Source organism: Copidosoma floridanum, unplaced genomic scaffold (assembly GCF_036245765.1).
Source record: "Copidosoma floridanum isolate Cflo_tuat_1 unplaced genomic scaffold, Cflo_Japanese_pri ptg000033l, whole genome shotgun sequence".
NCBI classification, from domain to species: domain Eukaryota; kingdom Metazoa; phylum Arthropoda; class Insecta; order Hymenoptera; family Encyrtidae; genus Copidosoma; species Copidosoma floridanum.
This window is the reverse complement of record NW_028321910.1, coordinates 1,447,275-1,463,651: the sequence shown is the minus strand read 5'-3', so window position 1 is coordinate 1,463,651 and position 16,377 is coordinate 1,447,275. Positions and strand designations below refer to the sequence as shown.

General features: G+C 36.3%; 1 protein-coding gene across 1 annotated transcript in view; it reads left to right on the top strand.

The window, feature by feature from the left end:
* Positions 1-6,860, top strand: part of LOC149373290 (uncharacterized) — a 31,719-nt gene extending 24,859 nt beyond the window's left edge. The window contains exons 7-8 of the mRNA XM_089597523.1: positions 6,494-6,710; positions 6,798-6,860. Coding sequence (XP_089453649.1) covers positions 6,494-6,710; positions 6,798-6,860 — 280 coding nt within the window. The remainder of the gene's footprint in view (positions 1-6,493; positions 6,711-6,797) is intronic.
* The last annotated feature ends 9,517 nt before the right edge of the window (positions 6,861-16,377 follow it).

Here is a 16,377-nt window from a genome sequence, read left to right as displayed (position 1 = left end):
TGTTTGGATTAAAACATTCGTTGCTAGTAGTTAATGTTTGATAATTAATACACCTACGCACTTGCTCATTAGGGCAACTAACAGTTTGATTACAAAATAATATTTATGTATTTGTAATTATCAATGGAAAAACAAATTATACAAAGTTTTTTCCGCCTTCACTATGTAACAGAATTTGTAGACTGTGTTGTCACGACTTTTAAAAAATAAATATGCATTAGTTGAACGCGCCAATTGATGCAGGTTTTGTTGTTTATATGGAACTTTTCCAATGATAATTTCAAATACAAGTGAGCTTGATATGTGTGTGTATCTTCATGTGGTCTTTTAGAAAAAATTTAATAATGCTTTGTAGTAATCGATAAGTAATTTTATGAGTAGTATTTATCGTACGTAGCAACCCAAAAATTTGTAGCTTGGAAATTTATTTTTGAAATCAAATTAATAAAGACAATTTTAAATGATTTTATAGTTATTCGGAACATCGTTGACAATTGTAATACAAGAAAAAAATATTTATAATCATAAAGTTAGTACTATGTATACTAAACATATTTATTTTGATTAAGTTTTATAATAAGTTTATAATTTGATTAACTGCTGAAAATATAACACGTAAGTTTTAAGAATATTCTTATGAAGAACGTACAAGAATTATTTTGTCCATTAATTTATCTAAATAAAATTTGAGTAATAACAAATTAGTCGCAATTGATGGATATCGTAAAGGTATTTACAAAAGTGAAAGATTAATCGATTATTAAAGCCACGTTGCAATTAAAACTTGAACCTTTACTTTACTATAAACTACGTGATTAATGTAACACCATAAAGATAAAGTTTTTACAGTAAATTATGATCATTCTTCTTCTATTATCCTCCAAATTGTAGTAGTAGTCTTTGTAATTATTATTAGATGCTATATGTAATACTAAAACTAATAGCATTGTCCTTATAAACCCCAGAAATATTACCGTGACAAAAATGTAAAATTTCGTGAAAACTTAATTCGAAATGGATTCGTTATAAAAACTGTAATAAAGGTTTCAATAGCAATATCATTAAACTACTCGTTGATTATGACAACTGTACCAAAAAATGTAGAAACTGTTGATTCTAAAGATCGTGAGAACGCTTTAAGATATTCAATACATTAGCGGAAGTTTATAACATGTAAGAAACTGTAGATTTATTCTTTTGGTTTAATTATTGATAAAACATAATCATTCTTATAAAATAAGAAGAATAATTACCTAACTAACACTTCAAGCAAATAATCAAGACTAAATTCTATCACAAATGTTTGTAAGATGTACAAAAAAAAAATTGAATGCATGAAGTCACCTATTTGTAATGAGAAATTATTTTCTCATAATAACGTACTAATATCAAATACTGCAGTTTGATTTTTGTCTCAAGGTGTCTTTTTTTAACATATTTTTAATAATTTGATTTTGAAATATATTTAATATCAATTATAAATGGAAAGTAATTCGTTGGCAGAATTTTCCAATCAAACACTAGCTGATATATTTTTTTTCAATAATTTACTAATACTGAAACAAAACTATTATAATTACACTAAGAAATGTCTAACGATTTTTAATGACGCTATACCGAATCATCTGATCATAGTGTGAAAAGAAAACTGGAAATTGTATATTATAATGGTTATTCTGCAGTAAATGATAATTAGTAAGTAATTAAGCCAAATAATACAACTCAGAGTTATATAATACAATTGTATAAACTTTGTACATTCATATAAAAATCATATTTTCATGTCGACGGGAATTAAAATTAAAAGATATTTTTGGATTTGAGTAACTCACTTTGTGAGAAACGTTTGTAGAAATTTATTATAGATTTAATTCATAGAGTTTCATGAGATGCATGTAGTTAGCAAAAAAAATACGCATGTTGAAGTAACTTGTGTACAAAACGCTTTTGCATCCTGATAAAACTCTGTGTACTAAAAATGTTTTTATTACTTACCGTGTACAACATTTATCACTGAAGTGAAAAACTTATTTAATCGTGTACTAAATTTATGTATACAATTAAATCTGTGTACAAAAAAAATGTGTTCAATAAACGTGATAGCTATTATTGAATGTGTATAATATTTTGTGTACGCCTTAGGATTTATTTATTTCTCGTGTAGAAAAAAAGTTGTGTTCAATATGAACGTGTTTAAATTGGACTTTATAAATTATCATGTAAACAATTGAAATACATTGTGTATAAAAGTTTTTGTGTTTATCATTGCGTATAGCTTTTACGTGTACAATTCTAACGTGTCTAATCAATACACTGTCGTTAAATTTAAAGAATAACGTTATATGATGAAAATAATTTTATTATTACATTTCATAACAAATAAGTTTTATTATTATTGAAAATTTAAACAACATCAGATAGTAACATATTTGACAGCGTTTATCATTTAACTGACTTTACTTTGCTACAAAACTATATGAAAACTATTCGATCTCTTTAAATGAACACATTAATTGTCAGAGTCAACAAAATGATATGCATTAGTACTCATTGGTGTTTGGATCTATACCTATAGAGATATAATGTTCTTCAATTTTACCTTTCTAAAAAATAAATCGTATACCACACTACTTATTATTACAGTTTGTTACAGACAATCAAATGTCTGACGCCCATGAACGTGCCAAAGAAGAAAAGAAACGACGTAGCTGACGAGAAACTATTATTTTCCAAATATAAATTACAAAAAATAATGATTATGTGTAACGTAAAAGTACAAGAATCTATACAAATATTAATAAAAAAAAACCTGTTTATTTTTAAACTTTTTAGATTTATTGTTGCATTACGTCCAAATTTCTAGATGAAAGACGGAACTTGTAGATTCGTTTTACAAACAAATAAATATAATTTTTGTTTGTCAAGAACCAGCTGTCAGTCCCCAAGCTTTTGTTTGCTGTAACGCTTTCTTTTTAAATCTGTTGACTCAGCGTTGTGGTGTCATTTTTTATCGAGGCAAATGTGTAAATCGTGTGTCTGACTAACGTACCACATATGAGCCAGTTTTTTTATTGTAATTTCAGTTGTTACAATTTTTATTATTTTATATATATATATAATCGCTAGTGAATTCAGTCTTACTAATGAAAGATAAATTACTGTTTTGTAATAGTAATAAAATATAACATAATTTTAGTAAAAGTTTCAAAAGAAGAGGGCTATTAATAATTAGTTATATGTTAAACAATGTGATATAGATGAATAATACAAAATAGCAGTTAAAGCTGGCGTACACGATTTTATTAATAATTATAACGTTTCCTAAATCAGATTAACTTTTGTAATCGTTCTTCTATACTTTTACTTCAGTGAGTATGTAGACTTTGATTGATCATACCTTCCTCAAGCTACTGGAAAATCTCACTAACATTCTTAAGTGTAAGACGAAAGATAGATGTTAGAAGTAATAAAGATGAGATAAATTTATGACAAGGAATGTCACAGTCATGGATGGATTACCTTTTCTACTTTATGTAGCTAAACAGTAATACGTTGGTATGTTGGAGAGCTATGAGAGCATTTAGGAAATAAATTTTTATTTATGAGTGTAATAAGTAAACATATGAAACATCAATTCATTTATGTATTTGGACAAGTAAAAATTTAAGTAAGGTAATGGGCCCAGTTTAAAGACAATTTTAGAATCTGTCCCTATTATAAGACATAAAAAAAATCAAAATGCATCCCTGTCTTATAAACAATTAGAAACATAACCTTAAAACTGAATGTACCAGTCTATTGAACACCTGAATACATTGAATTAGCATTGTGTCTTGTAGTTGGTGATATGTGTCCCAATTTTTAAGACATATGTCTTATAAATAGGGACATTCATAATTCTATCAATTATTTCAATTTAAAATTTATTGATAAGTTAAATTGAATTTGTAAATTTGTATTTTCATTAAGAATAGTCGCACATATCCGTACTTATACAAAATTTTTTAGAGATACATTTGAAATTGAATGTAATGTTAATCATAGGAAAAATTTTTTTCGGGTGTCTTAAAATTGTGCCCGTTACCTTATTAACTTATTAAAAGATTTCCGAGTTTATATTATTATACTATAATCTCGTGAAAAAATAGTATAACTAGTCTTAAAGAGCAGTTCAGAGATAATTAAAGTTTCCTACCTCATCCATGAGGTTAATTTCATGTTATAGTTATACAACAGTATGTATATTTAACAACTAGCTATCTACTTAGCGGTCTAAATGAAAGGAGGCGCACATTTTTAATATTTCAAAAAATGAAGCAAGCCCTAACTTAGCAAGATTGATTTAGAATGCAGGGAAAAAAGTGGAAACTCCGATGTCGAATTACGCAGTTAAAACTCTTGTGCAATTAAATAAATTACACAAATTACGTGTCATAATTACACAAATATAAGATCTTGTGTCTTACTTAAAAGAATATACATAAACGTAAAAAGTTAGTACTTTTTTAATATAAATATTATATTTTCTGAGAACTGTGCCCATCAATAAGCTCTGCAATTCTGTGTTATTATGAATATATTACATGCTATCATCATTGGCATAGTGAAAAATCGCCTCAGATTTAATTATGATATTAATAGTTTTATACACAAAGGGGGACTACCTTTTTTTTCATGGCTTTCGAACCATCGGGCCACAGTTGGAAATACGCACTTAAGAAATAAGTTTCCCAGAGGTGCGAGCCAAGTGGGTAAAGATCGAGACTCGAACCCGATGAACCTGCGTTACCAGGCACGCCAAACTACGAGAACTGAAGCCTTAACCACTGTACTAAGTTCCCATGCCCTGTAAAATTAGTATATTGTAATATTTAACGTAGGGCTCAACTGCGAATACACAAAAATTGTATATTTTTAACAAGATATGTGTGTCATGTAACTTACACAAAATATGTCTACTCTGTTAAGTTTTGAATAGAATTTAAGTGGTTAAAATTGAACAGATTTTGAACAGTAATAGAAAGGTGTGATCTGATTGGTTTTTTTTCTTCTTCTTCATATTACAATGAATCTCGCCAAAATCAAACTTCATTTTTTATTTGGGAAAACAAAATTGTTCCTTAACTCCTTTTCTGGCATGTTAATATTACACATAAACTGATTATGGTAGCCAAAGTAAAGTAGATGATGATTGTTAGAGAAGTGAACTAGTTTGATCGTAAAAGTTCTTATGTATTCGTCTTTAAGTTTTAAATAGCGATAATTTTACTATTTGCTAAATTAAAAACGGTTTTCAATGTCAACATAGTAAAAAATTAGGTTATTCTATTCACACCCAGTCAATAATAATTGTATTTTTAAATATTCATCTTAATATAATGGACGGTCATATCTCGAACAAAGAGAAATGAGCAACCCGTACACGTTATTTCTAGTGGTAACAACAATAAGTTTAGAAGTCAATTTGAATAGTAAAACGTTAAAGTATAAAGTGTTATTGAAAGTTAATTAAGTTAATTAAAGTATATATTATAGTGAATAATCACTATTTCGCAGTCAAATACAGTATTTCACAGTTAATATTCACTAGTTCAAAAAAGTCTTACGTACTCCTTTACAACTTAAAAATAGTGAAATATATTTTGGAAAAGCTGTATACTTATAACTTTTTGAAATTGCGAAAGTATGTATGTTGGGTGATGATATTAATGTTCGTAACTATTTCCCGAAATAAAACTTAGAGAAAAAAAAGAGTTAACGCTCATTCTTGAATCCACAAAGAATGAATCGAGGTTGATTTTGGGGAGACTCATTGTAACATGAAGAAGTAAAGTTAAAAGTCAGATCACACCTTATTGTGCAATTGCTGATTTTTCACTTTTCACCTTAAATTATAAATCAACCTTGCCAAATTTGGGCTTAGTTTATTCTTTGAACTATTAGTAATATGCATCTACTCTTTTATATTCGACAAAATGCCTAGTTATTAAAGAAATATTGTTATAAACTTCAAACATCAGTTAATATTATCGTTGAGGTAGTGAATGTAATTATCTCCGGACTGCCCTTTACTTCTGGTAATGTATGTTGCTCGGAGCGCCCTGGATCGAAAAGCCGAACAAATATTTTTATTCAGCGGGAAAAAGACTCGAGAATTTTAAAATCATCATTTTTGTGTTGATATATCTTTTATAAACAATATTTTAAAGCTGTACTGTTTAGGAATTGTATAGTAGAAAATATAGTGAAAAGTAAAAAATGTTCTGTAGTGAAAAATATTGTGTATATGGTGATATTTAGTTTTTCTTTACTAATTTAGAAGATACAAAGTCAGTGGATATGTATGTTAAGGCACTAGTGAGCTCGTGCCGTCGTGACCGAGCCATTTGATAAATAGAATCTTCAATTAAAATACACCCAAATGTAAAATAATATCAACTTGTATAATACACAGTTAATAATATACAAAGATATGGTTTGTTACGGGGTGCAGCCGATGCGGAGTTACGAGGCGGAATGTGCAACCTCGACCGGGCCTGTGTTGCCCGGGTACCCTCGGCGACACCTCCAAAAAACGTTATGCGCAGGTCGCGCTCTCTGAGACACCGCCGGGGCCAAATATCGCGGTGACCTTGCACGTCGTCGCCTATCGCGACGACTTTAGCACGACACAAAGGGGATCGGGCACACACAAAAAAAAGCACTCACGAGTAAGTTTAAAATGAGAAATATATTCAATTAAATATATAAATAATTACAAATCGTACTCGCGGATGTAGGTGTGTTATTGCACGTAGAGCGCGATTGCTCGACGTGCTCGTGGCGCGAAAACGCAAACCGGGCAGACCTACGCGGGCTAATCTAGAATGGAATTCTAGATGGATTTAGAAAAGAACTAGGATTGATTGTTGACATGCCTAAACCTTTATATTTTTTGAAAATAGTAAACTTTCTGCTGTTATAACTGGACTTGTTGAAAGTATGATTCACCGATTTCACGTAACATTACAAGCCATATCATCTGGCTATGATATCAACACGAAAATATTCCAAGAGTATAATGCAGAAACTGCTGCGAAATTCGCAAACCTCTATAAGTGGTATTCTATGCCTACGACTGTTCATAAGCTCTTAATCCATAGTACCGATATTATGTATATAGCTCATTATTTATAGCTTATTATATATATATATCATGATATGTAGCTCATTCGCTATTACCGATTGGATAGATGCCCGAAGATGCTCAGAAATCATGCAACAAGCATTTTAAAAAATTTCGAGAGGATTTTTCACGCTCAAAGACAATGCAGGATATTTTTCCCCGATTTTTCGTTACATCCGATCCGTATTTATCTAGTTGTTGACAATTACCAGTTAAATCGTTGAAATCTCTGTCACACGAAGTTGTTCATTTGCTATTATCTTCAGATTTGAAAGTGACAAAGCCCCTGACACACTTAAAATATGATACTTCCAGTTCAGAACTGTCAGAAGACACTGATGCATCTGAAATTTTATCGTCTGATGATGAAACAAACTTTTTTTGGTGAAAAGAATACTTGTTTATTATTGCATGATAAAAATTTTTTTACAATATCACATTGGAGTAATTTACTTATGATTTTTTGATGTACATGTATATATTTATATATGTATAATTGCTTATGTACTTATTAAAAATATATTTATTTACGTTTATATTCCATATTACATCCGACATGTTCAATCCGCTGTGCCAGGGGAGGTCAATAGGGTGAAGGGGGTGAATTTTTGCGAATTTGACATTAAATTTGTATTCAGTGACCTCAAAAACCTTGAAATTGATATGTTACTCTATTACGTATAAAAATATTCGGTATTTTATGCAAGAGGGTGGTGAATAAGGGGTGATGGGGGTGCATTTTTGCAAATTTGACATTAAATTCGTAATCAGCGCCACCAGAAACTCCCTAGTTCAAAATTTGAAGTACATTACTCAAAGTTTCGACTTTTAGCCAGCTTTTTGGGAATCTGCCGCACTGTGAGTCGTGACAGGGCATCAGGTACGCAGTTTTGCGTCCCTTTCCAGTGTTCAACCTCGAAGCCATGGCTTTGAAGTTCCATGGCCCATCTTGACAGTCGTCCAGTCGGGTTGTTAATACTAACCAACCACCGGAGACTGCTGTGATCGGTCACGACCTTCAAGCGTGCCCCTTCGATATATGGGCGGAACTTTCGCGTCGCCCTTAAGACCGCGAGGCATTCTCGCTCTGTCACACTATAATTGCGCTCAGCCGGTGTCATCGAACGGCTTGTAAACTCCAGCACTCTTTCCTGCCCGTTGACTATCTGCGACAATACGGCGCCTACTCCGGAGTCGCTGGCGTCCGTTTGCACCACGTACGGACTCTTGGGGTCGGGTCGTTGTAGCACTACCGAGGACGTCAGCAAAGCCTTTGTCTGTTCGAAGGATCGTTGCTGTTTGTCTTTCCAGTCGAACGGCTGATCCTTACGCAACAGCCTGTTGATCGGTTCTACTACCGTCGAATAGTTTGGCAGGAACTTCCGGTACCATGAAACCATGCCTAGGAACCGCCTAAGTTGTTTCAGGTTCTTAGGAGCCGAAAATGCCGTAATTGGTTCCAATTAAGCCGGATCCAGTCGTAAACCATCTCGGTTTACGAGGACGCCGAGGTACTTATCTCACCTCGGGTTGACAGAACTCACTCTTTCCTCGGTTGAGGGTGAGTCCTGATTCACGCACGCGTTTCAGCACATGCTCTAGCCACTTAAGATGCTCCTCGAATGTCTCTGTGACAATTATTATGTCATCGAGGTAGGCATAGGCATAGGGCTAGAGCTCCGGCCCAATGACGCTGTCGATTAGCCACTGAAACGTCGCCAGCGCATTACTCAGGCCAAACGGCAGTCGTCGGAACTGAAAGAGTCCCTTGCCTGGTACGGAGAATGCTGTCACCGGCTTAGCTTTCTCGGCTAGTGGTATCTGGTGGTACGCGCTGCTGAGATCAAGAGTTAAGATAAAACGTGCTTTTCTCAGCTTGAGAAGGATGGTATCCATGTGTGGCAATGGGTACGCGTCGGGGGTTGTCACCGCGTTTACCTTCCGGTAATCGACGCAAAAACGATACTTCCCATCATTCTTGCATATCATTACCACGGGACTTGCCCAGCCATTATTGGATGGCTTAATCACGCCACTTTCGAGCATCTCACTCCCGTGGGTATGGATTACCTACTGGATCTTATCCGATACTGGGTATCCTAAGGGAGCTTCACGCTCCACGTAGCGGTCCAGGAGGGTCTGCAATTCCTCTTGTTGTCTGGACGAGATTTCGTCCAGCCCGACGGTAGCGAGTCAGACCTCACCGGTCGCCGTCACGCCCGCTACCTCTAGAGGGACCTTGGTACCTGGTCCTTTCAGCACCAGGTTTCTATCAACAGGGTCATGGACGGTCCCAAAAGCGTTGATAAAGTTAGCCCCGACGTAGCAGTCAGCGTCTAACTCGGGCAACACTATGACGTCTACGTCCCGTTTCACCCCTCCCAACTCGAAGGGTAGGGTGACGAAGCCTAAGGTGCGTGACGGTCGTCTGTCAGCCATAGCCGCGCTTCCTAGCGTGGGGCGTAGTTGCTGACGACAGGAATTGGCTATCTGGAGCCCGACTGCTCGCATGACCGTGTGCGTAGCACCAGGGTCGTATAGCGCTCGCAGCTTGTACCCGGCTACTTCAAGCTTTAGCCACCACCGGCGCGGGTCCTCCGATGCAACCGCGGCCTGTGAGGATTGGGTAGAGGGAGGCGGCGTAATACCCTCATTTACGTCTGCCTTCTCTCGTTTCCCTGCCTTTTATTCGGGCAGTCCCGCGCATAGTGGCCAAGGTGGTTGCACTGATAGCAGCGTGACTGCGACTCCTGCGAGGGAGACCTATCTCTCTGGGTGCCAGAATTTTTCGTGTCTGACCCCTCGTTCGGGTTTCGCCCCTGTTGGCGGGGCCCGTTTGAGGAGCGAAAACTCTGCTTTGGCTCATCAGCATATTTAGCCAGTCCTGTTCGACGCTTCTCGATGTAGATAAGGTCAAGCAGCAGCTTCAGCATATTTTCGTCAATTACCGGTTTTCTGACCTTTTTCTTGGTCAGCTCATCGACTATTTCTGCAGAGTACTCATCCATCACGTCAAACCCAGCAATTTTTGGTGGATTAGCCAGTTTCTTTGGCAGCTCCTGAATTGCCTTGCGAAGGGCAGCTTGCTCGTTTCGGATAGCCGCTATCTTTTGTACGCTAGCGCTCAAAGGTTAGGCTTCGCTTATACCCGCAACCCTGGGCTGATTCTTGGCCTCCGTATCCTTAGCCTTGGGCTTGTATGCCGGTTCTGGCAGGTAAAAGTGTTCCGGTGGGGGTGGCTCACAGAACGCACTCCTGAGCTCCAAGAGGCGCTCAGCCTCGGTGGCCCTTCGCAGCAGCTCTGCCATGCTGTGAACCTCGTCTCGTCGGATTCGATCCTGTAACTCAAGACGCATATTCCTGTGGAATCGATCCAACTGATGTTCAACCGGCAACGGGGGTTGAATTCGCCGCACGATATTGTTAATCTGTGTTAAGAAATTTCGTATAGGCTCACCAGCGTACTGGGTACGCCTTTGCGCATCCGAGATTAGGCGGCGTTGCACCTCTTCGCCTGAGCCATACCACTCCTGTCCTGCGGCTACAAAATCAGCCCAGCTGATCTACTGGTCACATTCGTTGCGAAACCACGTCACTGCGATGCCAGTCATAAGCTCTGCTTTCGTAAGCCCCGAAGTTGTGTGGCACTCCGTAATTCGCGTGAGGAAGAAGTCAAAGTTGTCGTGACTTTCCCCCGTGAACTTTACGTTCCATCGCCAGACAATTTGTCCTAAGTCACGGAATCCTGGGTCGGTGTACGACCTACCTGACTCCGACTGTCTTTCCGCCGAGGGTGGGAGACTCCCCCCCCCCGACCAGGCTGGACGTATGGGGCCAACTGGTGCAGCCGAACACGGGGGTAGGTTGAAGTACGATGGGTCTCAGTCAAAAATTTATAGCTATTAATATGCCTATAATTTATAGCTATAATTATAGCTATTACTACCTATAAAACAGCTATAATAATGTATAAAATTCAGCTATAAATATAGCTATAAACTACAGCTGTAAATTTTTCACAAATAATGAATAAAAATTAGTTCAAAATCAGATTTTTTTCAACATATATCGATCAGTACAGATGGTATCATCCGTATGATAACAGTAAAACTGGGGGCCTGAAGTATTTTTGAATAAGTAGAAAAAAAAACATGAAATCATATGCAATTTCAAGTTGTAAAAAAATTGTTTAAAAATACTTTAGGCCCTTAGTTTTACTGTTATCACACGGATGATACCGTCTTTGCTGATCGATATATGTGAAAAAAAATCCGACTTTAAACTAATTTTTATTCAAAATTTGTGAAAAGATTACAGCTGTAATTTATAGTTACATTTATAGCTGAATTTTATACATCATTATAGCTGTTTTATAGGTAGTTACAGCTATAATTATAGCTATAATTTATAGGTATAATTATAGCTACAAATTTTTAACTGAGATGTGTTGACGCGCTCACCGCACACGTGTGTGGCCACGTCGTGAACGCTTGCGTTTGCGTTGTACGCGCCGGTAACGCAATCGAGTACCCACTCCTTTGCGGGTAGCTTACCGATGACGTGTATGCGCTTGTTGCTGCGCAAGATGGGCATATCGCTTGTATCTAGCTGACTGGATTCGATGGCCACATGTGTCCCATCGTCGTAGGTGGCGGTGGCGCTAGGATGTGTGCCGACGCCAACGCTAAGTCAACGTTGTATCGGCCGTTTCCGAATGGTGTAGCCTGTGAACCTGCGAGATTCGCAAACGCTTGCTCGCCAAATATAGTTCCACGCTTTTTCGCCGGCACGTTGTCGCTTGGGAATGTCACGTTCCTCATTTGTAGCTGACTCTGGTTCGATGCCACAGCCGAACTTATTCGTGTTAAGTTCGCGATCTTTTCATTGGCTTTTAATAGCCTATCGTGCAGCCATCTGTTCTCTTTTTCGAGAGCTTGCTCTGACTGAGCTGCTCTACTTTCGTCCAAGTTCCAGATAGGCGAGGACGTATTGATGAGGAGCTCGTCTTCATTCGTCGAAGTTGTCGGGGCATCCAGGGTTTCAGCCTGCAAGTGTATCATTGCCGCCGTCGTTGTGGTTTTTAGGAGGTTATTCACCTCCTCACTGTCCCGCACTATTTGTAGCGGGTGTATGATGTCCGATCGCTCGTTAACTTTCGCAAACTCCTCGCAGGCTTTTGCTATCATTAGGTGACGAGCTTCCATCCGTCGTATTATGGCACCGCTGATATCCTCCACCGGCTCAAAATCCTCGGGGGCATATTTTCCCGCGAGCCACTGGTAGAGGCGGTGATCTTGACTGCATTGCTGCCAGTCGTTAGCAGCTCGAGGTTATTTAAAAAATTTATTCCCAGGTCATTTTTTATTAATGACCTGATAAATTTATTTACCGCATCAGCTTGCTCCTGTGGTATCGATGCCATAATTCTTTTAGTTACTAAGTGCACGCTACACAATAAAAAAATTTTTTCAGTGAATGTACTATGCCGCACGCAGAGATTAGCTTGGGAAAGAGAGCTGATAGGTAGGGGGAATTTGCGTCAAAGCGTTAGTTGGACGCAACTTTCCACCTAAATTTATGCCTTAAGGCTTTAAATAAAAGTAATAATTCAATATAGCTTTTTATTACAAGCTATCAGCTGTAGGGAAATCAACTCCCTCAACTCTCTCTTTTGTGTGTATACGTGTGTGGTACAATTTTAAGTACAGTTATGTTTAGTGTACCTGCACACGTACACTACTGCCAGTGTGCTCTTTGCACTACGAGTCACGAGAAGCCAACAGCCGTGTATACCTATATACCAGCGTATACGCGCTGTGTACTCTACTTGCGCTGTAGATCAGCGTTCGTCGCCTGTGAAACTCAGATTTCACAGACTTAGCTTGTTGGCAGTCAGAAATAATATTTCATCTCGAAATATTATTTTCCTTCTCGCTCGCACTCGTATACAAAAATTTTTGAGTGCTGAAAGTCAGCAGCGACTCAAAATTGTCACGTAAACAAAGCCACTGCTTTGTTTACACGCGCGACCTATACGAGTCTGCCGGTGTCTCTCGCGTGCGTTATACGCGTTCTCATCCGCGTCATACACACGATCTGTTTTATTTTTGTTTTTGCTGTAGCTACTGCTACAGCACCTACTTTACTATTGCTATAAATATAGCACTAGTATTTGTCGTCTACCTTGTAGACGACGTCGCACGATACCTAACCGTGGGTTTTTTATGTCGAGCGCCAATGTTATCCTATAAAGATTATTCTATAAAGAGACCTGAGAAAGTAATCTGAAGTACCTAAGACGTTACACAATATTGTTATTGCCAACAAAGTTAATTGGCAATAATTGTTTAGTTTTCAGAAAAAATATAAAAACCACAAAAACTTTTAAAATGTAGGTGAGAGTCATTATACCGAAGGCAAACGTGTCTTCATATTAGAGAATCCATGAACTTACTTTCATAAGCTGATAATTATAAACAATAAGGTCTTCATAAGTCTTATTGTTATACGCAACAAACAAATTTACGAGAGCGCAAATAAGGTACGCTATTTTTCTAATCATAAATATAATTCCTTGCAACTTTTTGACGTTTTCATAGATTTCCATATTTTCCGCCTCCTGAAGTTTTGCATTCCGAATTTTTAGCCATCCTAACTTTCATCTTTGAGATTTCCTAACCGTCCTAATATTCACTATTCCGAATTCTCAGCCTTCCGAAATTCGACCGTTCCGAATTTTTTATTTCCGAATTTTAGACTATCCGAAATTTTCTGTAGACGTGATTTTGTTTAAACTTTATGACTACATCCTCGCAGTCATTCTTTACAGCATACATTTTTTTTGAAACGTTTTCAGTGTTGAGTAAACTGCACACCAACTTCCTCAATTTTTTATTTTCTTTAGGAGTAAGGAGGAGTAAGTTGTGATTCAATTTAACATTTCTTAACCTAATCACTGTACATACATTTGTACGCCTTTTTTTTACGTATTAATGCATCGTCTCTATTGTGGACTCAATACTCAATCGTACCTGAAGAAACGTTCAATGTACGTATTGTACAAGCGCAATATTCGGGCTATTATCCTATTACTAAGTCAATTTGTAGAACTTACAAGGATACAAATAAGTTATTTTTCATTAAAATAAACTTTCTTTTCCATCGTACATAAAACACATAAATAGAATCTTGTTTATTGTCCTCGTTAGTGTGTGTTAAATAAAATAAAACTAATTATAAAGAGCGGCATCGGCTCAGTGGTAAGCGTGCTAGTTACTGATACAACGCTGTTCTAGGGGTCGTGGGTTTGATTCCTCAGACCTGGGTGAATGCGAAAAAGTGTTTATCGTATAGTGAAGTCATCAATTTTTTTTGCTTGGACGTTGGAGGTGCGATATGCTCAGCAAAGAAAGGTAGATCCTTATGGTCATCGTGAAGAGTCTAAGGATAGTCAAAGTCCACTTCAAGTATGTAACCTATTTCTCCATCATCTGCTACGTTCAAAATACGAACTGGACTAACATTTTAAATCTATTTAAAGCCTCTACTATAAGGCAATGGTTTGGTCATAGCCCATCCATACAAATAATTATTATCATATTACATCAATTATTTATCATTTTTATTAGCTTCATAGCCTTCTTTCATGTACGAATTATTGGCCTTGGCATACCGATTGCAACATTGCCTTATACTACCACGAATTCGACGCTCGATGAACATAACCATATCTATGTCAGTCAGCAGTTCCAAATTTACCTGTTATTATAATTTTATATGTATAAATTATATATGTGTAATGATCTTAATACTTTGCACATATTACTCACATTCGTAAATTTCAATATCGTGTCCCATATTAGGCCAGGCGTTGTGTAATAATGAGCTGGATATAAATGATGACATGCCTCTAGACAATTATTTCTAAAGTTTTCAAATATTTGAACTAGTAACAATACATCTGTCTTTAAATATAAGTCGGAATACTGCCCAAGTGTTTGTATATTGAAAGTATTCCAAATATTTATAGCATGTTCATATTCTTTATCACTGATATGGGCTTCGACTAAGCTGCTGTAGCTGCTTTTTTTTGATAGAAGTCTACGTTCCTTAAGTTTTTCAATAGAAGATGTATAATTGTAAGGGTACACACCTTTTTTTTAAATAAATTTATTTGATCTGTAGTGTAATGATCATCATTTGAAAATACAGTTTCCAATATTTTTAATTCCTTTAAATAATATGACAATTTATCAAGAGATAAAGTCATAAACTTAAAGGAATCAATAAATCGAAGACTGACATCAGTCCCTTCCACATATTTTGTAAATGAGATGTACTTTTTTTTTATTTGTGGTAGAAGCTGTATTCTTCCCGAGAAGCATGTAGCAAGTTCTTTTACAAACAAATGTGAATCATATCCGCTCAAGTTGTGAAAAATTACGGGTATCATTCTTGAGTATTGATAATTAAGATTGCATTTGTTATAAGCGGGACCATGGTATCTAAAATGAAAAAAATGTTGTACGATTCATGATATCCTAGTTCTTCAACAGGCGAGCGTCATGCTACGTAAGTAAATCTATTTTATATACAGCATTTTTTTATTAAAAATAAATAATGGATTTTTCTTCAAGGTTTTTTTTTGTAATGTTTAATTTTATGAATACATTGAAAAGGAAAAGGCGTTTATCTAGTTATAAGCAAATTAATATTTGCTTGTGTGTGCCCATTTGTTATAATATGTGCATAAATAAATAAATACAATGTTTGTACTAAATTTTCTCATACATACACGTAGGCATACATATACCACCCTACTGAAAATATTCAGGTGACTTGTCATGTTACTTGTCAGGTGACATGTCAGGTCAAAAGCCGTGCCAATTTACCATATAGAAGTGTCATGTACAATTGTCATGTGAAAGTGTCATGTGGATTTTTGTAAGCTAGATTTTCAGCGATTTAAAAATGAGAAAGTAAACCCTACTGATTGATATTTTGTAATCACATATGTAATTCCATCTGTATTTACACTTGTAAAGTTACTTGGAATTCTACTGAGAATTCCACATGGGATTTTGGATTGGAAACTCCAAGTGTCATTCCAAGTGGCATTCCAAGTGGAATTACAAATGACCACTAAAGGTACATTTTTTCCTTTTTTAAAATAGTTAAAATCGAAATTTCAAGCGGTTTAATGGCCTTTAGAG